The sequence below is a fragment of the Chaetodon trifascialis genome, chromosome 15 (assembly GCF_039877785.1).
Source record: "Chaetodon trifascialis isolate fChaTrf1 chromosome 15, fChaTrf1.hap1, whole genome shotgun sequence".
In the NCBI taxonomy this organism is placed as follows: Eukaryota; Metazoa; Chordata; class Actinopteri; order Chaetodontiformes; family Chaetodontidae; genus Chaetodon; species Chaetodon trifascialis.
Window position 1 is genome coordinate 7112084 of NC_092070.1, and position 19141 is coordinate 7131224.

General features: G+C 43.4%; 1 protein-coding gene across 4 annotated transcripts in view; it reads right to left on the reverse strand.

Annotated features, from left to right (window-relative positions):
* The window catches only part of plppr2a (phospholipid phosphatase related 2a), a 42388-nt gene extending 24412 nt beyond the window's left edge, over window positions 1-17976 (reverse strand). For 3 of the 4 annotated variants that reach the window (XM_070981131.1, XM_070981135.1, XM_070981132.1), the window contains exons 1-2: window positions 17567-17975; window positions 13224-13345 (exon numbers count right to left, since the gene is read on the reverse strand). In XM_070981131.1, coding sequence (XP_070837232.1) covers window positions 13224-13292 — 69 coding nt within the window. In that variant the 5' untranslated portion in view covers window positions 13293-13345; window positions 17567-17975. Of the gene's footprint in view, window positions 1-13223; window positions 13346-17566 lie in introns of all 4 variants that reach the window. The other variant, XM_070981133.1, reaches the window with a different exon arrangement.
* Window positions 17977-19141: the final 1165 nt, after the last annotated feature.

The window sequence follows — 19141 nt, forward strand, 5'->3', positions numbered from 1 at the left end:
AAAACAGTTGGTGATTAATTCAATAGCTGACAGCTGATTCATTAAGTGCTGCAGCTCTCATATTATTTATACTAAAGTGTAACATTTTGCACCTTCACATGACAGATCTCCACAGGATATGAAAGAGCCATGAAGTTCTAATGAGGGTCACGACGTGCGCCCGTCCGTCTGTGTTGCTCTCTCTCTCTATCGCTTTCTCTGGAGGTCCAGTCACGTCCCTGAATGCTGTTAAAGCCTTGTTGCCTGAAAGAGCAGTTTTGTGTTTTACGGACGGAGGATTTAGAGCAGAAGGACGGTGAGGCACAGGGGTCCACCGTCAGACACATGCTGTCCATTAAGATGCCTGCCATCAATGCACGCTACACTGCACCTGGCCAGCATGACAGAAGTCCTGGGGGAGGAAGAGGAAGCCCAGAGGAGGGTAGAAGGAAGAAGAGGAGTGGAAAACAACAGAAGAAAAAAGGGGGTTCAAAAGGAGAGAGGGAAGAAGAGATGTGAAAGGCAAAAAATTGGAGAAAATCAGAGATAGAGGACGGACGGAAAGAGGCGAGACTGAAGAGGCGATACAAAGCGAGAGGAGGGGATGGAAGACAGATACGCTGGAGAGTGTGGGTTAAGAAGAGAGAAGAGTGGTGTTTGGGAACAGGTGCAAAGCTCAGGGTGGTGACCGAAAAACTTTACCACCTGTTCCTCTGTTCCAATTTCTTCCTCCTCATGTCCTCTTTCCTTGACTGTTACGTCTAGTCAGATTCTCAAAGGCGATGAGTGATTCACCTCGTGGAAATGTTACTGTGGGTGGCCGTGTTTGTGTCTGTGTGGGTTTGGCTTGCCTCAGCGGTCGGTGTTACACGGTGTTCGGCATACTCTGATGATACACCGATGACATTACTTGCCCAACACCCCCACGGCCGTTTTCTAGAAATAAAATCCATTAAGTTCATTTTCGTGTATCAGTGTTATCAACTGTCATCAAATAGAAAACTCTAATTTGTTTAATTGTTTTAAAGGTGTGAGTAGGTTAGGGTTAGGGTTAAGGGAACTGTTAAGATTGACCTGAGCCAGGCTAGCCGTTTCCCCCTGTTTCAACTCTTTGTGCTAAGCTATGCTAACAGGTAGCTTCATATTTAGCATGGAGACATGAGTATGGTACCAATCTTCTCAGCCAAGTCTCAGCAAGAGAACACAAGTGTATTTCTCAAAGTGTTGAACTCTTCCATTAAACATATGCTCTGGATGGAAATGGCAAACAACCTATTTTGTTATTCAGTTTGGAGGACATGCTGGTGTGTTCTATGTGTTTTATGTGTGTGCTTTATATGTCTGCTCGAGGTAGAGCCGCTGTTCTGCCATGAACAGAACTGAACATGACAATAACGCTCAACAGTACCCATGGTTCTTCAGTGCTAAAGCAGAGACACTACACACTCTGACAACCTGCACGGTACAAAAACACCATCAATTATTGAATAGCTGGTGTATATGGTTTCCTCTGCTGCATATTCCTGAACGTTTGATATCAGAAGATTGTGACCTCGTGCTGTTTTATAGTGAGTTGGAGTCTGTTTCCTCAACTAGGTTTAAAGCCAAAAACCTCCTACCAACCAACACTTTGCCAGCACAACCAGTAACCCCACCCACACACCGTACTCCCACTCCCATCCCTTTGTGTCTCTTCTCTACCTGTCATTAAACAAAACAAATGCCCTTACACAATTCTACAAACAGGAAGATTTCTGTCATCCTAATGTGGGTTATTTTGTGTGAGCTGGAAACTGACAGGCGGTCAGTGCTAATTACAGCTTCACAGCAGGAGCTGGAATAGCTCAGTGGTCTGTACTGATCTCTAATCTGTCATTCTAAATACAAGAGAGGCTCCCTGCTGAAACCGGGATGGAAGGAACTGTGAGACAGAGACAAAAAAACCCACATGGCTGTACCGACCCATCTCTGTGTGAAAATGCACCAAAAATTTGACAACACTGCTCAAGTGTCAAACATTTTCTAAAGGTTTGTTTACACTGAAAACAAAAATACCAATAAAAAACAGGAATATTTCTACCCTCCCTCTTTCTGGTGGCAAATATGTTTTCCACTATCAGGTGGTAAGGAGTGGGACCAAGCAGATCGACTGCTGGGACACACCTGGCTGGATGCTGTCCTCGTCCTCGTTAGGGTTAGAGGCCTTCTTTGTGGCCCTGTTTGTTTTTATTGTTAGCTCGCAGGATACTTCAGAAATTTGTTAAAGCTGCACTAAATACAAAAAAAGTATATATTAACAGTGACACTTTAAATGGTGAGCTCATAGAGGATTATCAGCTGAGTGTGCAGTTCCCCTCAGCTCTATTTGTGTTTTAGTGCCATTGAGCTTATTGTTTTGGTTCAGTCTTAGCAAAGCCATTTGCTATGACAAGATTATGCTGTGATAACGTTTATGTTCATGGCTAATACTGCTACTCCCAAGACAAAAAATGCTGGGTTTATTTCTATCATACTTTATATAAAGCATGACATAATGGATTTATGGATTTTTTTTATCTACTTTGCATTTAATTTAAAGAACCAAATGTGACACTTTTATGTGATTGTCCATGACTTTGTTTATTTTGATGCAGATTGATCCACGTCCATATTAAAAATATTAAATTGCAACTCATCTGCAGCTACAATGAGACCCTTGGTCAAACTAGAGTACCAGTAAGTATACAAGTGAGCAGCTATTTATATCAACCTTTAGACACTATTCTCTCATTATTGATTTTGTCTGAATGTGATCTGCCCAATGTGGCTCCCTAAAAGTTTCAAAGGCCATGTGTTTACCCAGGTCTGACTCTCGTTGATGGAATGTAATTGAGGGATTTATTATATAATGCTAAAAATACTAATATACTCACAGATTCCTGGTTCACCATCCCTTCTGTTTCGGTTGTTGAGCCCACAGAAATCTCTAATGGGATATTTGATTGCATCTGAACAGTCAAACATAAGATCTGGAAAATGCACATACTGGCATTGTTTTTAAAGACGCGTTTGTTGCCTTGTCTCTCGACACACTCCTTCCCCACAACTCTTTTTAACATGCATCATTGCTCTCTCTATTGATATCTTGCTCAAATGATGACAAACAGCTACATTAAAACAATAATGTTTGGAGCTGGCTTGTGCACCCAATCTATACTCGTACTGTGACGGAGGGGGACATGATAAATAGGCTTTGTGGGCTGAATAAATGGTATCCACAAGAAAATGACCCTGAGAGGTTTGTCAGTTGTTTGCAAATGAATCAGAATGAGAGAGAGTGAGGAGTATTTTATAGTCTATAAAAGTTTAGATGGAGCACTTAAGTGTGAAAAATGTGGAGGAATGGGAGTTGGAATAAGAAAGCGGCAGAAGCAGTGGTGCATTCAAAGAGCTGTTGTAGTCCCAGCAGAAAAGAAAGAAGAGGGAGAGGAGGAGGTGTTCAGGGAGCGAGAGAGGGTGGGAGGATGATGGGAGAGGGGTGCAATGGGGTGAGTGAATGAAAAGGAAGGGAGAAGAGGAGAGCTGGCAATGGAGAGGGCTTCTTGGAGAGTTTTGGCCTACATGCTTTCAGCAGTGTCTCTCTGATTGAGTGTGTGTGTGTGTGTGTGTGTGTGTGTGTGTGTGTGTGTGTGTGTGTGTGTGTGTGTGTGTGTGTGTGTGTGTGTGTGTGTGTGTGTGTGTGTGTGTGTTTTTCTGGGCAGGTAAGGAGAGAGCAGCCATGGGAGGGAGCAGGAGAGAAAGGGAGAGTGGGAGCTTTCGAGCTTTTGTACTGGATTATGTGAAAAAGGGCTGAAGGGAAAGACGAGTCCAATGAGAGCAATGGGAAAAGAGATGAGAGGAACGTTGCTTTAATCATCCTCCAGTCAAATTCTCCTCTCCCGCTTTTTAAAAACACCTCTCGTGTTGCTCTCATTTCATTTCCTGCCAGCCATCATGTACACTGCCTCACAATGGTCTTTTAACAGATAATACTGTCGAAAAATACAACTGTACACACTGTTGGGGGTCCACCTCTCTGCACGTCTTCATTGCAGTCAGACACACACCCCTGCAGTGCACATAGCACCACAGGGAAACCCTGTGCATGCACATTACAGAGATTACACTGCAGCAAAACAGCTATTACTGCCCTACTACCTGCCCCCAAGCTCCAAAGCCCTTCGCCTGCCAAGTCATACAGTTTGTAATGTGTGTATTACTCACTCCTCATTAATGAGTAATGTCAGAGAAGTAGCCAGAGCACAGAGCAGTCGGTAAAAGAGCAGAGGTTGGTTTACTTCCTTTGCTGACGACAATATATCAGATTTTTTCACCACGGATGAAAGCAGGCAATGCAGGGCTGCCTTCAAGGATAAAATCCAGAACATTCTGTATCTCTCTCCTCATCAACAGAACAACAATGAATGAATCCAACTAACAAGTGTTGCCTGTGCAGCCGCAACCTTAACTAACAGTGCAACTTCTGTTTTAATAGTCAGCTCACACTCTGAGGACTGTGAGGCACGATGTCCTGGCTGTGTTTACAAGACGTATGACCCATTATGCAGCAGTTTAGATCATTCATCATTAAGCTGCATGAGCATACAAAAAGATTTTAGGAGATATTATTATCACAAATACCTCACGCAGGAGGTGGCCGCCCCCTTCGAAGTCTTGTTTAAAACATGGCGGGTGGTATGAAATATTTTCGCAGCTGCAGGGAGGAGGAAAATAGGCATATGCTGGATGGAGGGGGTGCTATTAAAATACTCGTTTATGTATATAGACTAATTAATTCTAGCATAAAGGCTAATTACTTTAATCTGAATTTAGAGTTTTCTCCATTTTGTTCTGGTGCAAGCAGCTGCAACTGAAAGTGTGCATTAGATTATGGAGATGTGCGCATCCTGGTTTTGTTAATAATCATTCATGACAGATTGGCAGATCTCCAACAGACAGAACTACATTCAGATGAGCATTTTTGAATATTTATGGGTCACCAAGTCAAGTTTCCTCAGCTTTTCGCCTTCAAGTCTCATGTCAAGTCCCCCAGACGTTCAATTCCAAGTCTCAAGTCTACAACTCTGGAGCCCGCATACACCATCCTGCAGCCTTAACTAACCCCTGGCACTCCCAACATGAATTAATCCGCAGCAGAAAATAATCCCCATAAAATGCAGAAAACAACAGTGCCCTGTTGTTTCAGGAAATTAGGCATTTTTAAATAAGTGTCCAGCCATGCTAGCACCTTTGTGAGGCTGCACTTGGCACAGTGGTGCTTCAAAGCAAATGCTAATGTCAGCCTACCGACAGGCTCACATCGACAGTTTTAAAAAGCTGGTGTTTAGCATGCATATGAAAGTACAACTATATATTTACGACTTGTTTTTAAATCAGTGTCATCAGTTTTGCCTTGTTCTTTTCTTGGCCACTTGAGAGTAACAGAACAAGCTGAAAAACACTGACAGACTGTACTATCACTTTATAAAGTAAGCCTATTTATACAGTAGTTTTGGAGCCACCTGATGAATGTATAGCTCTGCTTTTGGTCCTCATTAAATCCAGCGGGAAATAGCTGGCTCTTTAACCAGCACTTAAACATATATTGATTAGTGCAGCTTTAAAGATTCAAATCTTCATAGGAACAAATGGGTTTGAGCTGAGTGCCAAAAACACTGTACAGGAGCCAGAGAGAATTTTAGTACAGCAAGAGACAGACCTGCTAGTTTTGGGCTTTTCGTGGGATTTTCTGACATTAAGAAATATACAGAATAACAGCAGCTTCATCCTTTGATATCATAGTTTTAACCAATATAATAAATGCAGGTTAGCATGACATTGCATTCATATAATTTGTTTGTATGTCGAGCAAATTCTTTGCACTGTATGTTTGGCCTATGAGCAAGTGTTCGTGTGGGGAGGGGTCTTTGTTGGCAAGACTGGGGTAACTTCCTGTGACAGGTGTGAAGCTACTGGAGTGTTACCCACCATGAAACACATTGGCCTATTAATAAAGACGGGGGAGGCAGCCAAAGACACGCTGATATGTTCTCTGTCTAATCTCTGCATGCCGCTCAGGTGTTAACGAGGCTTGTGAGACTTTGTGTGTGCGTGTGCATAAAACTGACATTCATGACAGAAACTGTACTCCCCCACCCCAAGTTTGAATAGTGAATAGGGTGAGAAAAACAAGCAATAATAAAACTTAATGATGGTTCTGTCAAAACTAAATTAAAACTATGTGAAACACTCAAAAGCTATAAAAAGCTGCAGAACTTGTTATCTTGTACAGGAGCTTCAGCTGTGTTACAGCAGTGCCCTCTGGTGGAAAGACTGCTCCAACTTTTCTCCACCCTCTAATTCTGAAATTAGAGAAAGGAAACATCAGATGAAAACATTCATGATGTACAAATCCATGTTAACTTTTATAAAAATGCTAATGGAGCACTTGCAAAAGAAAACAAAAGCAACACCAGATCTCAGACTGTACCACTGGTCCACAGTTATCATATAAAAAGCGGTAAAAACAGAGAAATCTCACAGAAAGAATCCAGTTTTCATGTCCATAAAATTAACGAAGTCATCCATCCACTCCTTTCATGTTTTCAACATTGGGGGCTCAGGGAAAATAGTGGAGGATTAAGACAGATAGAAATGATCATACCCACATTAACCCAACTGAGCATGCACACAACGGATCTGCACATGAGAGATTCAGTGTTGAGACAGCTTTGGACTCATCAAACAATCAAGCAGCCGCCTCATCTGACCGTAAAGCTTGCCCTCGCAGACTAAATTTAAGCTGAGGGGCTGTATGAAAATGACTGGGGAGGGGTTGAATCTTCCATTTCTTTTTCTAAAAAAAAAAAATTAAAAAAAAGCAAGGCTCTCCTATTCATACTTTACTTGGACTTTTTCCAAGAAAAGTCTCACTACCCTCCCTTCAGCAACCCTCCCTCTTTTCTGACACTTCCTCCCCTGTGTACAGTCAATTTGTGTACAGTCCCTAATGTGATGATATTGCAAGATAAAACAAGATGGCACTTTATTAATCCCCCATAGGGGAAATTAGGGTGTCGCAGGCAGCACCAATAGTAGCAAGACTATAAAGACATATAATAGAAAATTAAAAATCAACTATACACACATACATTTTATACACTATTGCACAGTACATAAAAATATGTACTACTATCTATCTGCGGAGAGGGAGAGATAAAAATACAAAATGTCTGGAAAATGCCAAAGGCTAAAGCTGCAGTGTAAATGGTGCAACAAAAATTTAAATACAGGTCAAAAGGTGACATTAAACAGCTCACAGTGTGTCACACGACAGCGGCTGCAGACCACAGAGCTGAGATCAGGCCTGTAAAAAGTATTTACAGTGGTGGAATGGGGCTTTTATGTTCCCCCTCCACTGGTCTGAATAAGTGCCTAATCAGAGGCTCTCCACAATAGAAAGCTGCATTCTCCATTACACCCATTCACTGAGGCACACAGCAGATTATCTTTTAACAGAAATTACTTTTAAACTGCAAATTTGCTCGCGTGTCCCCAGATGGCACAGAATAATTGTATTTTTTTATGGGTGAAGTTAGAGATCAGTCCAAACAGTAATCTATACACAAAATGCACCAGGCTGATTCATTTGTGTTCCCCAGGTGAAAGGGTTCAACAGTTCATCTGACTGTGTCACAGGCAGAATTACAGAAGGAGATGACGATATAGATTGTACACAATAAAACAGGATTATCAGGGATTAATGAAAGGTGATGTCAGTATCTGTGCGGCAATGAACGGCTGGGAGAGATTTGCACAAAATCCGAGACAAAAGATGAGTGCTGGCAGGGAACCACGCGGAAAAAAAATGGGAAATGATCGAGCAAAATGGAGGGAAAGGGAGTCACGCAGAACAAGATGGCTGAGTGGGTTGCATTGATAGAAAAGGTTGTGACTTGTGATTAGGGCAGGGAGGATGAAAGGAGCCAGAAGAAAGAGAGCAGAGATGGAGAATGAGTCTGGCTGATTGGTTTCCATGGTAACTGCTGATGAGGTGTGGGGCTAAATAAAAGAGCATGTCCTTCTGGCTTGGTAAGGATCACTGACACATTTCCCACACACATTAAATGCTGAGGGCATGGAGGAACATTAGAGGGTTTATAGAGACACTTTTCCCCATCACAGACAGTAAGAGAATATGCATATTAGCTTTCTTACTAAATTAAATGAGGTAAGTCTATACTACTTTCTTATTTGTCCCTACAAAGTCCAGGAAGTCACTTCACCCAGCCACGAAATAGTCCTGCCTGCATAAACGTGTGTGAATGTGTGAATTACTGAGCTTTAGAGGTGCTGGTTGGCAAATGTTGTTACCTTTGGACAGAGCCAGGCTATTAGTTTCCCTGTTTCCAGTCTACATGCTAAGCTAGGCTAGCTGGCCAACTCACAGCAAGAACACCAAGAAGCTTATTCCCCTAAATGTCAGCAGCCACTCAGCAGCTTTCCTCACACGGATTTGTGCCCCCTCCACAGTGCCTTCCAGCCGAAACCCCATCTCTTTAATATTGGCTGATTAATCGTTCACTGACATCAATGTGTACATGCCGAGAAGCAGATGAGACACTGCAGCAAGAGCTGTGGTAATTCAGCATGTTACAGGCTATTAATCACCATCATTCATCATTATTTTTATGTGAATCATTAATTAGTTTTAATTTAGTTTCCTGTTTTTGAGTCACATGGGACACAACCTGACCTAGAATACACAAGGACAAGGGCTGCACTGATGTATCCATCACAGGGCTAACACGCATAGACTCACTTACATTAGTGGCTATGGGCGAGTTCCAGTATCCAGAAACTAGGGTGCATGAACTCCCAGCAATCACAGAGTACACAGGAAGGACTGGGAATCAAACCTGAACTCTTCTCACTCTAGTGTTGATAGCACTAACCACTGAAGCACCTCGCAGTCAGTAATGGTAATCTGCTGAGCAACAGCGTGGCTCAGAAGCTCTTGCAGCCCTTCTAGCAAGAAGCAGGAAGAAGGGTTTGAATCCTGGATGCATGGGAGACGTGTAGGCATGTGAGGTGGATTCTTTGGATTGCCATTGGTGGAGCGGTTGTGAACTACAAAACTATATCCTGCCCTCCTCATCATGGTACTTTACTGAACGTAAGGTAACTCCAGGTTGGGGAGTGATGTACAGCAAAGCAATTAAAGCATTAATGGAAATAATACTGTGTAATATAGGGGCCGTATCTTTCTAATATGAATGCATGTTTTAATGTCATATTCCACATTTCAGTTTGTGAAAATGGTGTCGCCTGAATGGAAATTGGACTCAAAGGAGCAAGAAAGAGAGAGAACTCTGTGATGTTGCTGTCTGCTTAGCAACAGCATCATTAATGAGATCAACTCCTCCAAACCCAGTTGATACTGTGACTCAGTGGCCTGACTTCTAATTTGCATCAACAGGAGGCGAGTTGCCAGATTATATCTAAAGGCAGAATAATAATGTGAATAACATCAACATATACCTGGCATTAAAATGTGCTTTGTCTGCAGCAAATCAGATCATCAGGTGGTGACACTGCTAACTTTTTGGGACCTGGGACATGTAGCTTTAGCCTCAGACTTATGGAACAATTTCATGTATGTAGCCATCAAGTGTATATTCAAGACCCCCTTTACAGATTTCTGTTTAAAACAAATCAGGATGAAACATTCATAACAACTCATGAAGCTAAAATTAGCTCGATTAGCTCACTAGCCACAGCTGATACAATTTGCCAGTGGCTGCTGTCATTTCATCCAGCAAAATCAGCAGCCGCTGGATAGAAATGAGAAGCGCACTTTGTCGATGCATGTCTGAAATCCACAACCCTACTGTTTTAAAAACTGCCACCATTATTAATGTGCAGGGACGCGAAGAACCAGTGATGAACCTGGCTGACACATCACATGAATCATTCACTAGTAGTCAATCATTTCAATCAATATGCATGTATATTAATATATCCAGAGGTAATTAACTATTGTTATACCTGCTCTTTCTGTTGCATTCATGCACACATTCATGCTGTCATCTCTAGAAGCTGAAGAAAACCCTGTTCACTGCCCTCCATTACAGGTAACAGCTGCTGGCCTCTTTTCCCTGGGCCTGATTGCTTGCTGGGGTTCTCCATCCCAGTACAAATAGACAGATATACTCTCTCCCCCTCTATCCTCTATCATACACACACACATAGATGTAGAGTTAGTGAGGGAATTGACTGAGACCTGAGGGCTGAGAGCTGATGTGTGGGAGGCACATGGCGGAGTGGCCTAATGGAGAGCTTTTACAGTGTATTATGACTAAAGGGACCAGTGTTTCACAGACAGGCTCACATGGGCGGGCCGGGTTAGTCCAACTATTGTATTGTGATCCGTCCTTTGGGTGCGGCCACACACACACACGCACACACAGAGGTACTGGGCAGTAGGTGAGGACTTCTCTCTCAGGTCATGATATGTTAACTTGCAGCCACTACAAAACAGTGTGTAGTAACTGCTAAATTTCAAGAGGGAGGCAGGTGTCTTCTTCATAAATATGTTTTCTAGATCTAGCTTTTAAAGTCTGAACCTGTGGACCCCTGCTCAGACAAAACTGAATCAACTGCGCCCCCTCCAACACGTACCGGCGTAAAAGTGCAACATTAAAAGAGTTCATATTAATGACAATTCTCAGGTGAGTTCTGGAGTCACTACGAGACATTTTTTCTAGTATTTCTATGTGAAATTATGGCTGATTATATGCTAAGGAAAAGTAAGTCACACTGATTCTAAAAATATGTGTATTATGGCTGTACTGTATATTCAGATTTGATTGTGTTACGCCGCTGGGAAGTATTACGAGTTTTGACTCAAATGGCAGCAATCTGCCGCTATGGGTTTAAGGTACCTAGTGTTGCTTTCATCAACGAAAATTATGACCAAATATCGTTGTCAAGGAACCTTTATCACGTGACGAAAACAAGACGAGACACAACATAAATGCTGGTCATGTGACGATAACTATAATTAAATAAAATGCAATATTGTTGAGGAATAAAAACGAGACTAAATGTGGTTTACGAAATAAAAATTGCTAAAATGTCTTGTTTTCGTTAAACGAGACGAAACATTATATTGTCTTGTTTAGTTGCATTGTTATTATTTTGCAGTATTTCTGTTTCCTGTGTCTCACTTCAGGGGCTGCATCAGGTCGCACTGCGCAGCCGCAGGCGATGTCACTTCCTCAATCCCCACTCGCGGCATTATTTAGAAGATGCAGCTGCAGTAGGTTAGCGTTAACGACAGACAACTGACACAGAGAACGGGACCGATGGCCGGCCAGCCGGGGTTTGTCTTTGGGAGAAAAAGAAGAAACGGCATTTGGACACACTTTCATTACATAGAAGTGGAAAAGAAAACAGAATGTGTTGTGGAAAAAGATGGGGAGAAATGCAGCAACAAAATCACAGGAAAAAACACCACGAATCTTAAGAAACATCTCAAGGCATTCCATAATGAAATCAGAGCGTCTTCGTGTCTGGAATGGATGTATTTTTGAGTCCATAAGGTAACAATAATATAATAATAAATGGGTTGGCTAAAAGAAAATTTTGGTTTTGTCTATACAACTAGGTAATTATACTATATTGACTGGGTTAAATAGAATTGCATTACTAAAAAGAGACTAAAATACAATTTTCAGTGACTAAAACTAGACTAAAATAGTCACAGATAATTCTGACTAAAATAAGACTAAAATGCTGACTAGTCGACTGAAACTTGACTAGACTAAAAAGAGTATGAACGTGAAAACTAAAATGACAGCTTGACACAAAGACTAAGACTAAATTTAAAACAGGTCGCCAAAAACAACACTAAAGGTACCCCAATTACCTCCATGTGCCTCACAGCTGCAACTGCTGACTATGTTGGTGAATGGGCCAAATCAGCTGCCAAAGTACAGTAACTAGCGATGTTTTGACGATCTACATACACTTTTAGGTTGTAATCAGGTTAGACTACAATTTGAGTACAATTTCTCATGCAATGAGATCACAATGCAATAACGAAGATACAGCGCAAAATACACGCCTGCACATACATTTCAATTCTTAAAGTGAATCCAAGCATGTAAATCCAACATGATGCAACATCTGCATCAAATCATGATGCACCTGTGATGCAACGGTGTGACACAAACAGCTTCTCCTATCGGAATCTGTTACAGGACAGTGCTCTGACTGTATGGGGAACTCCAGCTGAGAAGCTGATGGTGGGCTTACTGGAAGCCAATGAGCTTCTGGGCTGCTTGGTTTGTCTGATTAGATTTCAGACAGTCTGATTATCTCACCAGTTCATGCTTGTCTCCACCTCAGTTACAATTTGGTCAACGCTCTGGGACTTCCACTGCCCCCTGAGTCATCTGTCTGACTGCCCCACAAACAATGTAGAGCATGCCTCTCACAGGGGATGAAGCTGTATGTCTGTGTGTGTCCGCAGTGCATTAGTGTGTTTCTCTAAGCATTCCTGCCACAGAAAATGACCTTTGACATGATCTGTACAACACAGCTCCAAAGCCCATAGTGCAGCTGCTGAAAACCCACTCTGTCTGTGCTGTGACATCCACAACCACCTCAATGAATCATGCAGTTCACAAATACGCTGGGTAACGCTCAACATGCCGCGGAACAACTATAGCCACTTTGCAAAACCTCGGCTGGCCCTGGTGCTGGAACGGGGCAGGATGTGTGACACCGAGTGGGAATGTCAGCAACAGAGAGCCTGTTTGCTGAGCTGTCCCAAACTCTTCTCCTCAGCCTGAAATATTTATCACTGAGCCTTAGATCATAGAGATTTGAGGAGAAGAAAGTGCATGAAGTTGTGTGTGTGTGTGGGGGGTTAGATAGAGTCCAATCTCAGAGCCACAAAGGTTTCTCCTCCCTGACAGGATGGGCAATCGCAGAGATAAATCAGTCCAAGCCCAGAGAAACAGGAAATAGAGATATGATCAAGACGTGAAGGATCTACAAGGCCCCGTCCAGAAATACCTCTTGGCTCTTCACTCACTATTGTATTACACCAAGAGGATAAAGGTTCTTGGTGAGGAGATGCTGATGCTGAAAAATAACCTTGGAGATGTTTGAACTCTGCCAAGTGTCGATTCTCATGTTGAAATGTTCATGTCTCTTACCTCCACAAACAGGAAGCAGGGGACGATGGAGCTGCTGCTCTTCACGCCCGGCTTCTCCTCCACCGCCATCCCTCTCTCGGTTTCTGTGAACGTCCCTCCGTCCAGCTCTCTGTCTCCTTATCCTGAAGGAAAGAGGGTTAGTCAGGTTAGTCCACTGGCCAACTTGAGGTCAAGTCCAGAGTGTGAGATTAAGTGGAATCCAATCAGGACAAATGAGCCTTGGATAGACCTGGGGTTTTCCTTGATGTCTTATTCCTCAGTGCGACATGGCTGTTATCTATTTCATTCACTACATGGTTTCTGTGATACCTTTTTATTGTTTATTTATGTGATACATCCATGAATATTTAACACATGCACAAAAAGTGAACTCATTTCTTAGCACTGTGGGCTATGTGCATTTCACTGTTTACTTCACTGAAATTGCTTCACTTGTTTTGGGTTTTGATGCATTGTGCGTCAAAGCTGCCCTGGGTGTTAAAACTAAATGATTGAAATAACTCCTGCTACTGCGTCACAATCCACCTCTGTGTGCTTGGCATTTTATTTAATGAAAGCATTGTGCTGAGTCTCAATACAACATCCAGGCACAATCGTTTGCCAGCCACAAAAAGAAACATTGTTTGATCTGAAATAAATCGACATATGGAAATGTCTGAGATTTCATATTTCACAGGTTAAATGAAAAGTGAATGGTGGAACCATGGTGCCACAAGTCATTCACTAGTCCCTGCAAAACAAGTGGTGTTGGAAGCTAAGCCCAGAACATCCAAGCACAAATGGGAGACTTAACGGACCACTACAACATGCCATGTGACAGAGACAACTGAGGGCGTCAGGAAGCTACATTTCAATAGCTCTGCTAGCTTACTGTAAGATGGTAATCAGTGAAGATGTGCATGACACACCTCCATGACGAACTCCAGCACAGCAAAGGAAAAGCCTGATTAAAGCATGTTCATCAAACATGTTCTTGAGTGTTACACCTCAGACAGTCTGACTGGACAAATATGAAGAGAGAAAAACTCATTGTCATAGTAACAAACAATTAATTTCCTACTGAAATATGTCCACTGTAACATTAAACTATTAGCATTACTAAACTAACTCTCTACCAGAAAAAGAACAAGCGTATTTCCCAAAATGTCAAATCAGTCCTTTAAGTAGCAACATATCTCATGATGTCTCGCAGGAGACATCAACTACTCACTGCTTTTCCACTTAAAATGGAAGAAAACTAAGAAGCATTGTACTACAGAGGACAGAAGGGAAGAACTGCCAGCAGTGTGAACAGTGTGATCCCAGTTGTCACACTTTGCAAACAATCTCAAAAGTGAGTAGCAGTGCTCAGCTCGATCTGGCCTTCAGGTTGTTATCCACCACACTGCTGAACTTGGAGCACAAACTCTCTCCTCAGAGGCTTGAGATGGATCATTGAGCGTCAAGTTGGACAGATTTTGAACACACACAACATAGAGAGGAGAGCAGAGGTAGAAAAAAAGGGATTTTTCTGTTTCTGAGCAGTTGTCAGTTTGACCTCCATTCTGCTGGTGTGTTATGTGCCAGAGAGCTTCCTTCCTCCTAATTCCTTCTACGCTGGTGGAAAGAATAGGCCTGAGGGATGAATAAGGCATGAAGCCAAGCTCTTAGCAGCCCGCAGAACAACGCAATGTGCCAACCAAGACTGCTTTTAGAGAAGGTTGGTTGGACTCCCTCTCTGTGTGTGCGTGAGATACTTGTCCAAAAAAAAGAAAAAAAAAGAGCTGTCAGGGTGAACAAGCAAAGGCTCCAGGTAACGGAAACCAGCAGAGAGAGAGAGACAGAGGGGGGATTCGTTCCTGTTTCTTCCCTACAAGAGGCTGATGGGAAGTGTTACTTTGGTTTTCATTCCCTCAGTGGGAGGGTGCACAAAGAGACAAGCTCCCACAGTTGGGCCACCGGCTGAGAAAGCACACGCACGGGCTGTGAGTTGGTGGTGACAGATCTCCTGAAGATGAAACTGCGCTTTGGGAGAAAGCACTCGGGTGGCCAGAGATGAGGCGGTGAGGCTTTTGATGGTAACGATAACGATAAGTGGGACACCAAGCCGGGGATGATTTCACCTAAACAATGGGAATTGTGAAGCTTGTTACATTCCCCGTCGGTGTGTGCAGACTTCTGAGCTGTCCCACGCACTTTTGGTGGAAGTAAATTCGTCTCAGAAGCCTTTGCTCAGTGCTGATTTGGGCGACAAGTTTGTAGCTTAATTAGTATGAGAAAATCTGGCCAACGCTCAGTATGAAGGATGTGAAAACTCAGATAGAGGCTACATCAGAGCTTTGTCACTGAAGAATTCAAATCAGTGTTGTGCAAGTTACTTGAAGAATGTAATCAATTTCTTATCAAATAGTATCAAAAAGTAGCTTGGCAAATTACTACGCAAAAATGAGCAGTTACATTACTTGTTACTTTAAACAAGCCCTCACACCCAGATGTACCATGTTCAGTATGTAAAGCTGCTATAATAGATATTTTTACAATGACAATGTGAAAACAAGGTGAGAATGTCAGCGGAGGGTTACCACCTGAATCTGATACCAACTGATATCCATTACTGAAAATTACTGCAAAAAGTAATAATATTACTGGGTAACATGTTACTGACAAAGGGTGGCTAATACACACCGATCTGTGTGCATGTGTGTGCATTTGAGTAACTATGCAGAGAAGAGGCAGTGCAGCTGGTATTGATCTGATTAGTGGGGGCTAAATGAAAAGGGACCTAATCTGATAGTCCATCTATCAATACAAGAAAACCAAACCAACCTGTCAACACAGAGAGGGATGTGTGGAGAGACAGATGTGTGTAATTTGAGGCGGGAGACAAGGAAAGACAAAGACCAGAGCCGAGGAGACAATTACACACCAATCAGAGTGAAAACATGAGGCTACTGAAATCAAAATGGTGGAGAAGAGAAGAGCAAAGTGAGCTGCAGAGGAGAAAGTTGAATTAGTACCATCTCTCACTCTCTCACACACACACACACACACACACACATACACACACACACACACACGCACAGATGCACACACACGTCGTGGAGAGCAGGACATTTGAATCTCCTGCGGCTCTGAGGACTCCAGTCAAAGGGTAGCAACCCAGGCAGCCATATGTCCTCTCTCCTGCCTCTGCAGTCCACCACCCTGCCCCAGGACATACAGGACACACGCCTGTGCATGTGAGCGCGCACATGCACAAATGCTAATTGGATACAACAATCTGGATCATGCATGATTTTAGTTATTTCTGCATTGCTAAACAATGCTCTTGCAGAGTGCAGTATCACATTCTTTTTTGCTTAAATCCACATTTGTGCAGCAGTAACATCACAGAGGTGCAGCAGCAATGCAGCGTTAAAATGCCAACTGTCAGTCAGCCATTCTTCTACTCCTGTGTGCCACATCCAGGGAGATAACTCTGCCATAACCTAAATATTCAAGACTTTGACTGCAGTACATTTTCCAGTGTGGAGCGGTGATGGAAATAGTCTCTTTTTTTGACCATTTACCTGCAGCCCAGAGCTGTCACTGTTGATCTGAGCAAAACCTCACATCCCTCAGCTCTCATGGTGCTTTGGATTTTGTGTGTGTGTGTGTGTGTGTGTGTGTGTGTGTGTGTGTGTGTGTGTGTGTGTGCAGTGTGGCCATTTTTGCCCTGCCATTGTCATACCAATTTCTTTCAACTCAGACCCCATGCTGTATCGCACTCACACACATACATTCTACATACAGTGCAGGATGCCATGCTTCTCGTGCACACACAGGCTACAACCATGAACAATACAACTATCCTGACACCTGAGTTGAGTCACAAACAAACAACACACATCCCACTCCTCTGCCTATGAGGCATTCCCTCCCTACTATTAATAGAGCAAAGTCAAGGAGAGTAAAGCCATAATAGGATTTACTCAGTGCTAGATAATTACAGCTTCTGTTTGGGGAATACCACCGCAAAACACAGAATACCACAGAGAGACACTCCTCCCCCCTCTCCATCACAACACACACACACACACACACACACACACACACACACACACACACACACACACACACACACACACACACACACACACACACACACACACACACGCACACACGCCCACAGGCACACTCAAAGACCTGGGGAAGAAGCAGATAACAACAGATCCACTTAAAGCACAGAAAATGCAAAGCAGTGACTTCCACAACATGACTGTTCTGTATTGGCACCTCAGGCAGACCGGCTGCTCAAATCACATGGAGGAGAGGAGAGAAAACCTGCTGTCCGTCCATCCACTCATCCTTCCCTCCCTCCTTACCTCGGATACCTCGTCGCCAAAGCTGACGGTTGCCGTGGCACCAGATTCCTATGCGGTGGCCATGTCAGATCAGATGATGGTAGAGTGGTGTGAAAATCTCCTTCCACCCAGCTGTCTGTCTCTCCTCTTCTTCCCTTCCCTCTACTCTCGCCTGCTCCCTCTTGCTCCAAAGTGAAGCATGAGAGACGGCAGCAGCGGCGGCAGCAGCAGCAGCAGCGTCTGTGCCTCCAAATCTTCCACACAAACACACACACTCACCCTCCTTTTAATTAGCTTGTTCCAACAACCAGTGATGACTAATAAATTAAGTGGCTGAAATTACCTCCTGTGCAGCGTACGGTCCAATGAGGAGACACAGAGGAGAGGGAGAGAGGGCAGGAACATGTGTGTGAGGGAGTAAGAGTGTGTGTGAGAGACAGTGATCGAGAGAGAGAGAGGGAGAGAGAGGGAGGGCATGCATTATGTGTGTCAGCTCATTTGTATTCAAAGCTTGTTTTCCCCCTCCATCCCTCCCCTTCTCTTCTCTTTCCCTCTGTCCATCTCTCCCCTTATCTCCCTCCATCCATCCATTCCTCCCTGCTCTCTCCACCTCTTTTCCTCCCTTTCCTTTTTCCTTTCCTCCTTCGTGAATGGACGTAGAGGACATGAACCTGGCCCAAACATTAGAGGAAAAAAGAAGGGATGCTGCAGACAACGAAAAGAAAGAAGGCTGCACGTGTGTGTGTGTGTGTGTGTGTGTGTGTGTGTGTGTGTGTGTGTGTGTGTGTGTGTGTGTATTTGAAAGGCTTCTGGGCCGCCTGCCTCCAGCACAGCACACTCTGGATGTGGGTTAATGATACACAGCTATTGATCTTGCACTCCAGGAGCACATGTAACATCACAGGTCAGAACTGGTAACATAGAAGGAGAGGCTGGTCTGACTGGCTGTACAGCAGTAAGTGTGCCTGTGCACATAATTTCTAATCACTTTGGTGATCACTTAACTTTTCATCTAGCACCATCATCAGCTCAGCATTTTAACTGGCCTAATACTTTGATTTATGATCAAATACCTGCAAAACTAATGACAATCCCATTGTTACTGTGAGCAAGTTAGCATGCATCCATTAGCATTTAGCTTAAAGCACCACCACGCAGCCTCACAGAGCCACTAGCATGGCCGTAGACAGTCTTGAAATCAGGGACATTAATGATCTGACCAGTGAAGAAAAATGTGCATTTTATGTTTTATTTGATCGATCCCCGGGTCAGACGGGGCCTTTCTGTGTGAAGTTTGCATGTTCTTCCCGTGCATGCGTGGGTTCTCTCCGGGTTCTCCGGCTTCCTCCCACAGACCAAAAACATGCTCATTAGGTTAATTGATGACTCTAAATTGTCCGTAGGTGTGAGTGTGAGTGTGAATGTTTGTTTGTCTTTGCATGTGGCCCTGCAATCGGCTGGCGACCGGTTCAGGGTGTACCCCGCCTCTCGCCCATTGTAGCTGGGATAGGCTCCAGCCCCCCGCAACCCCGAAAGGGATAGGCGGTATAGCTAATGGATGGATGGATGTTTTATTTGAGACTTGGCTACACAGCA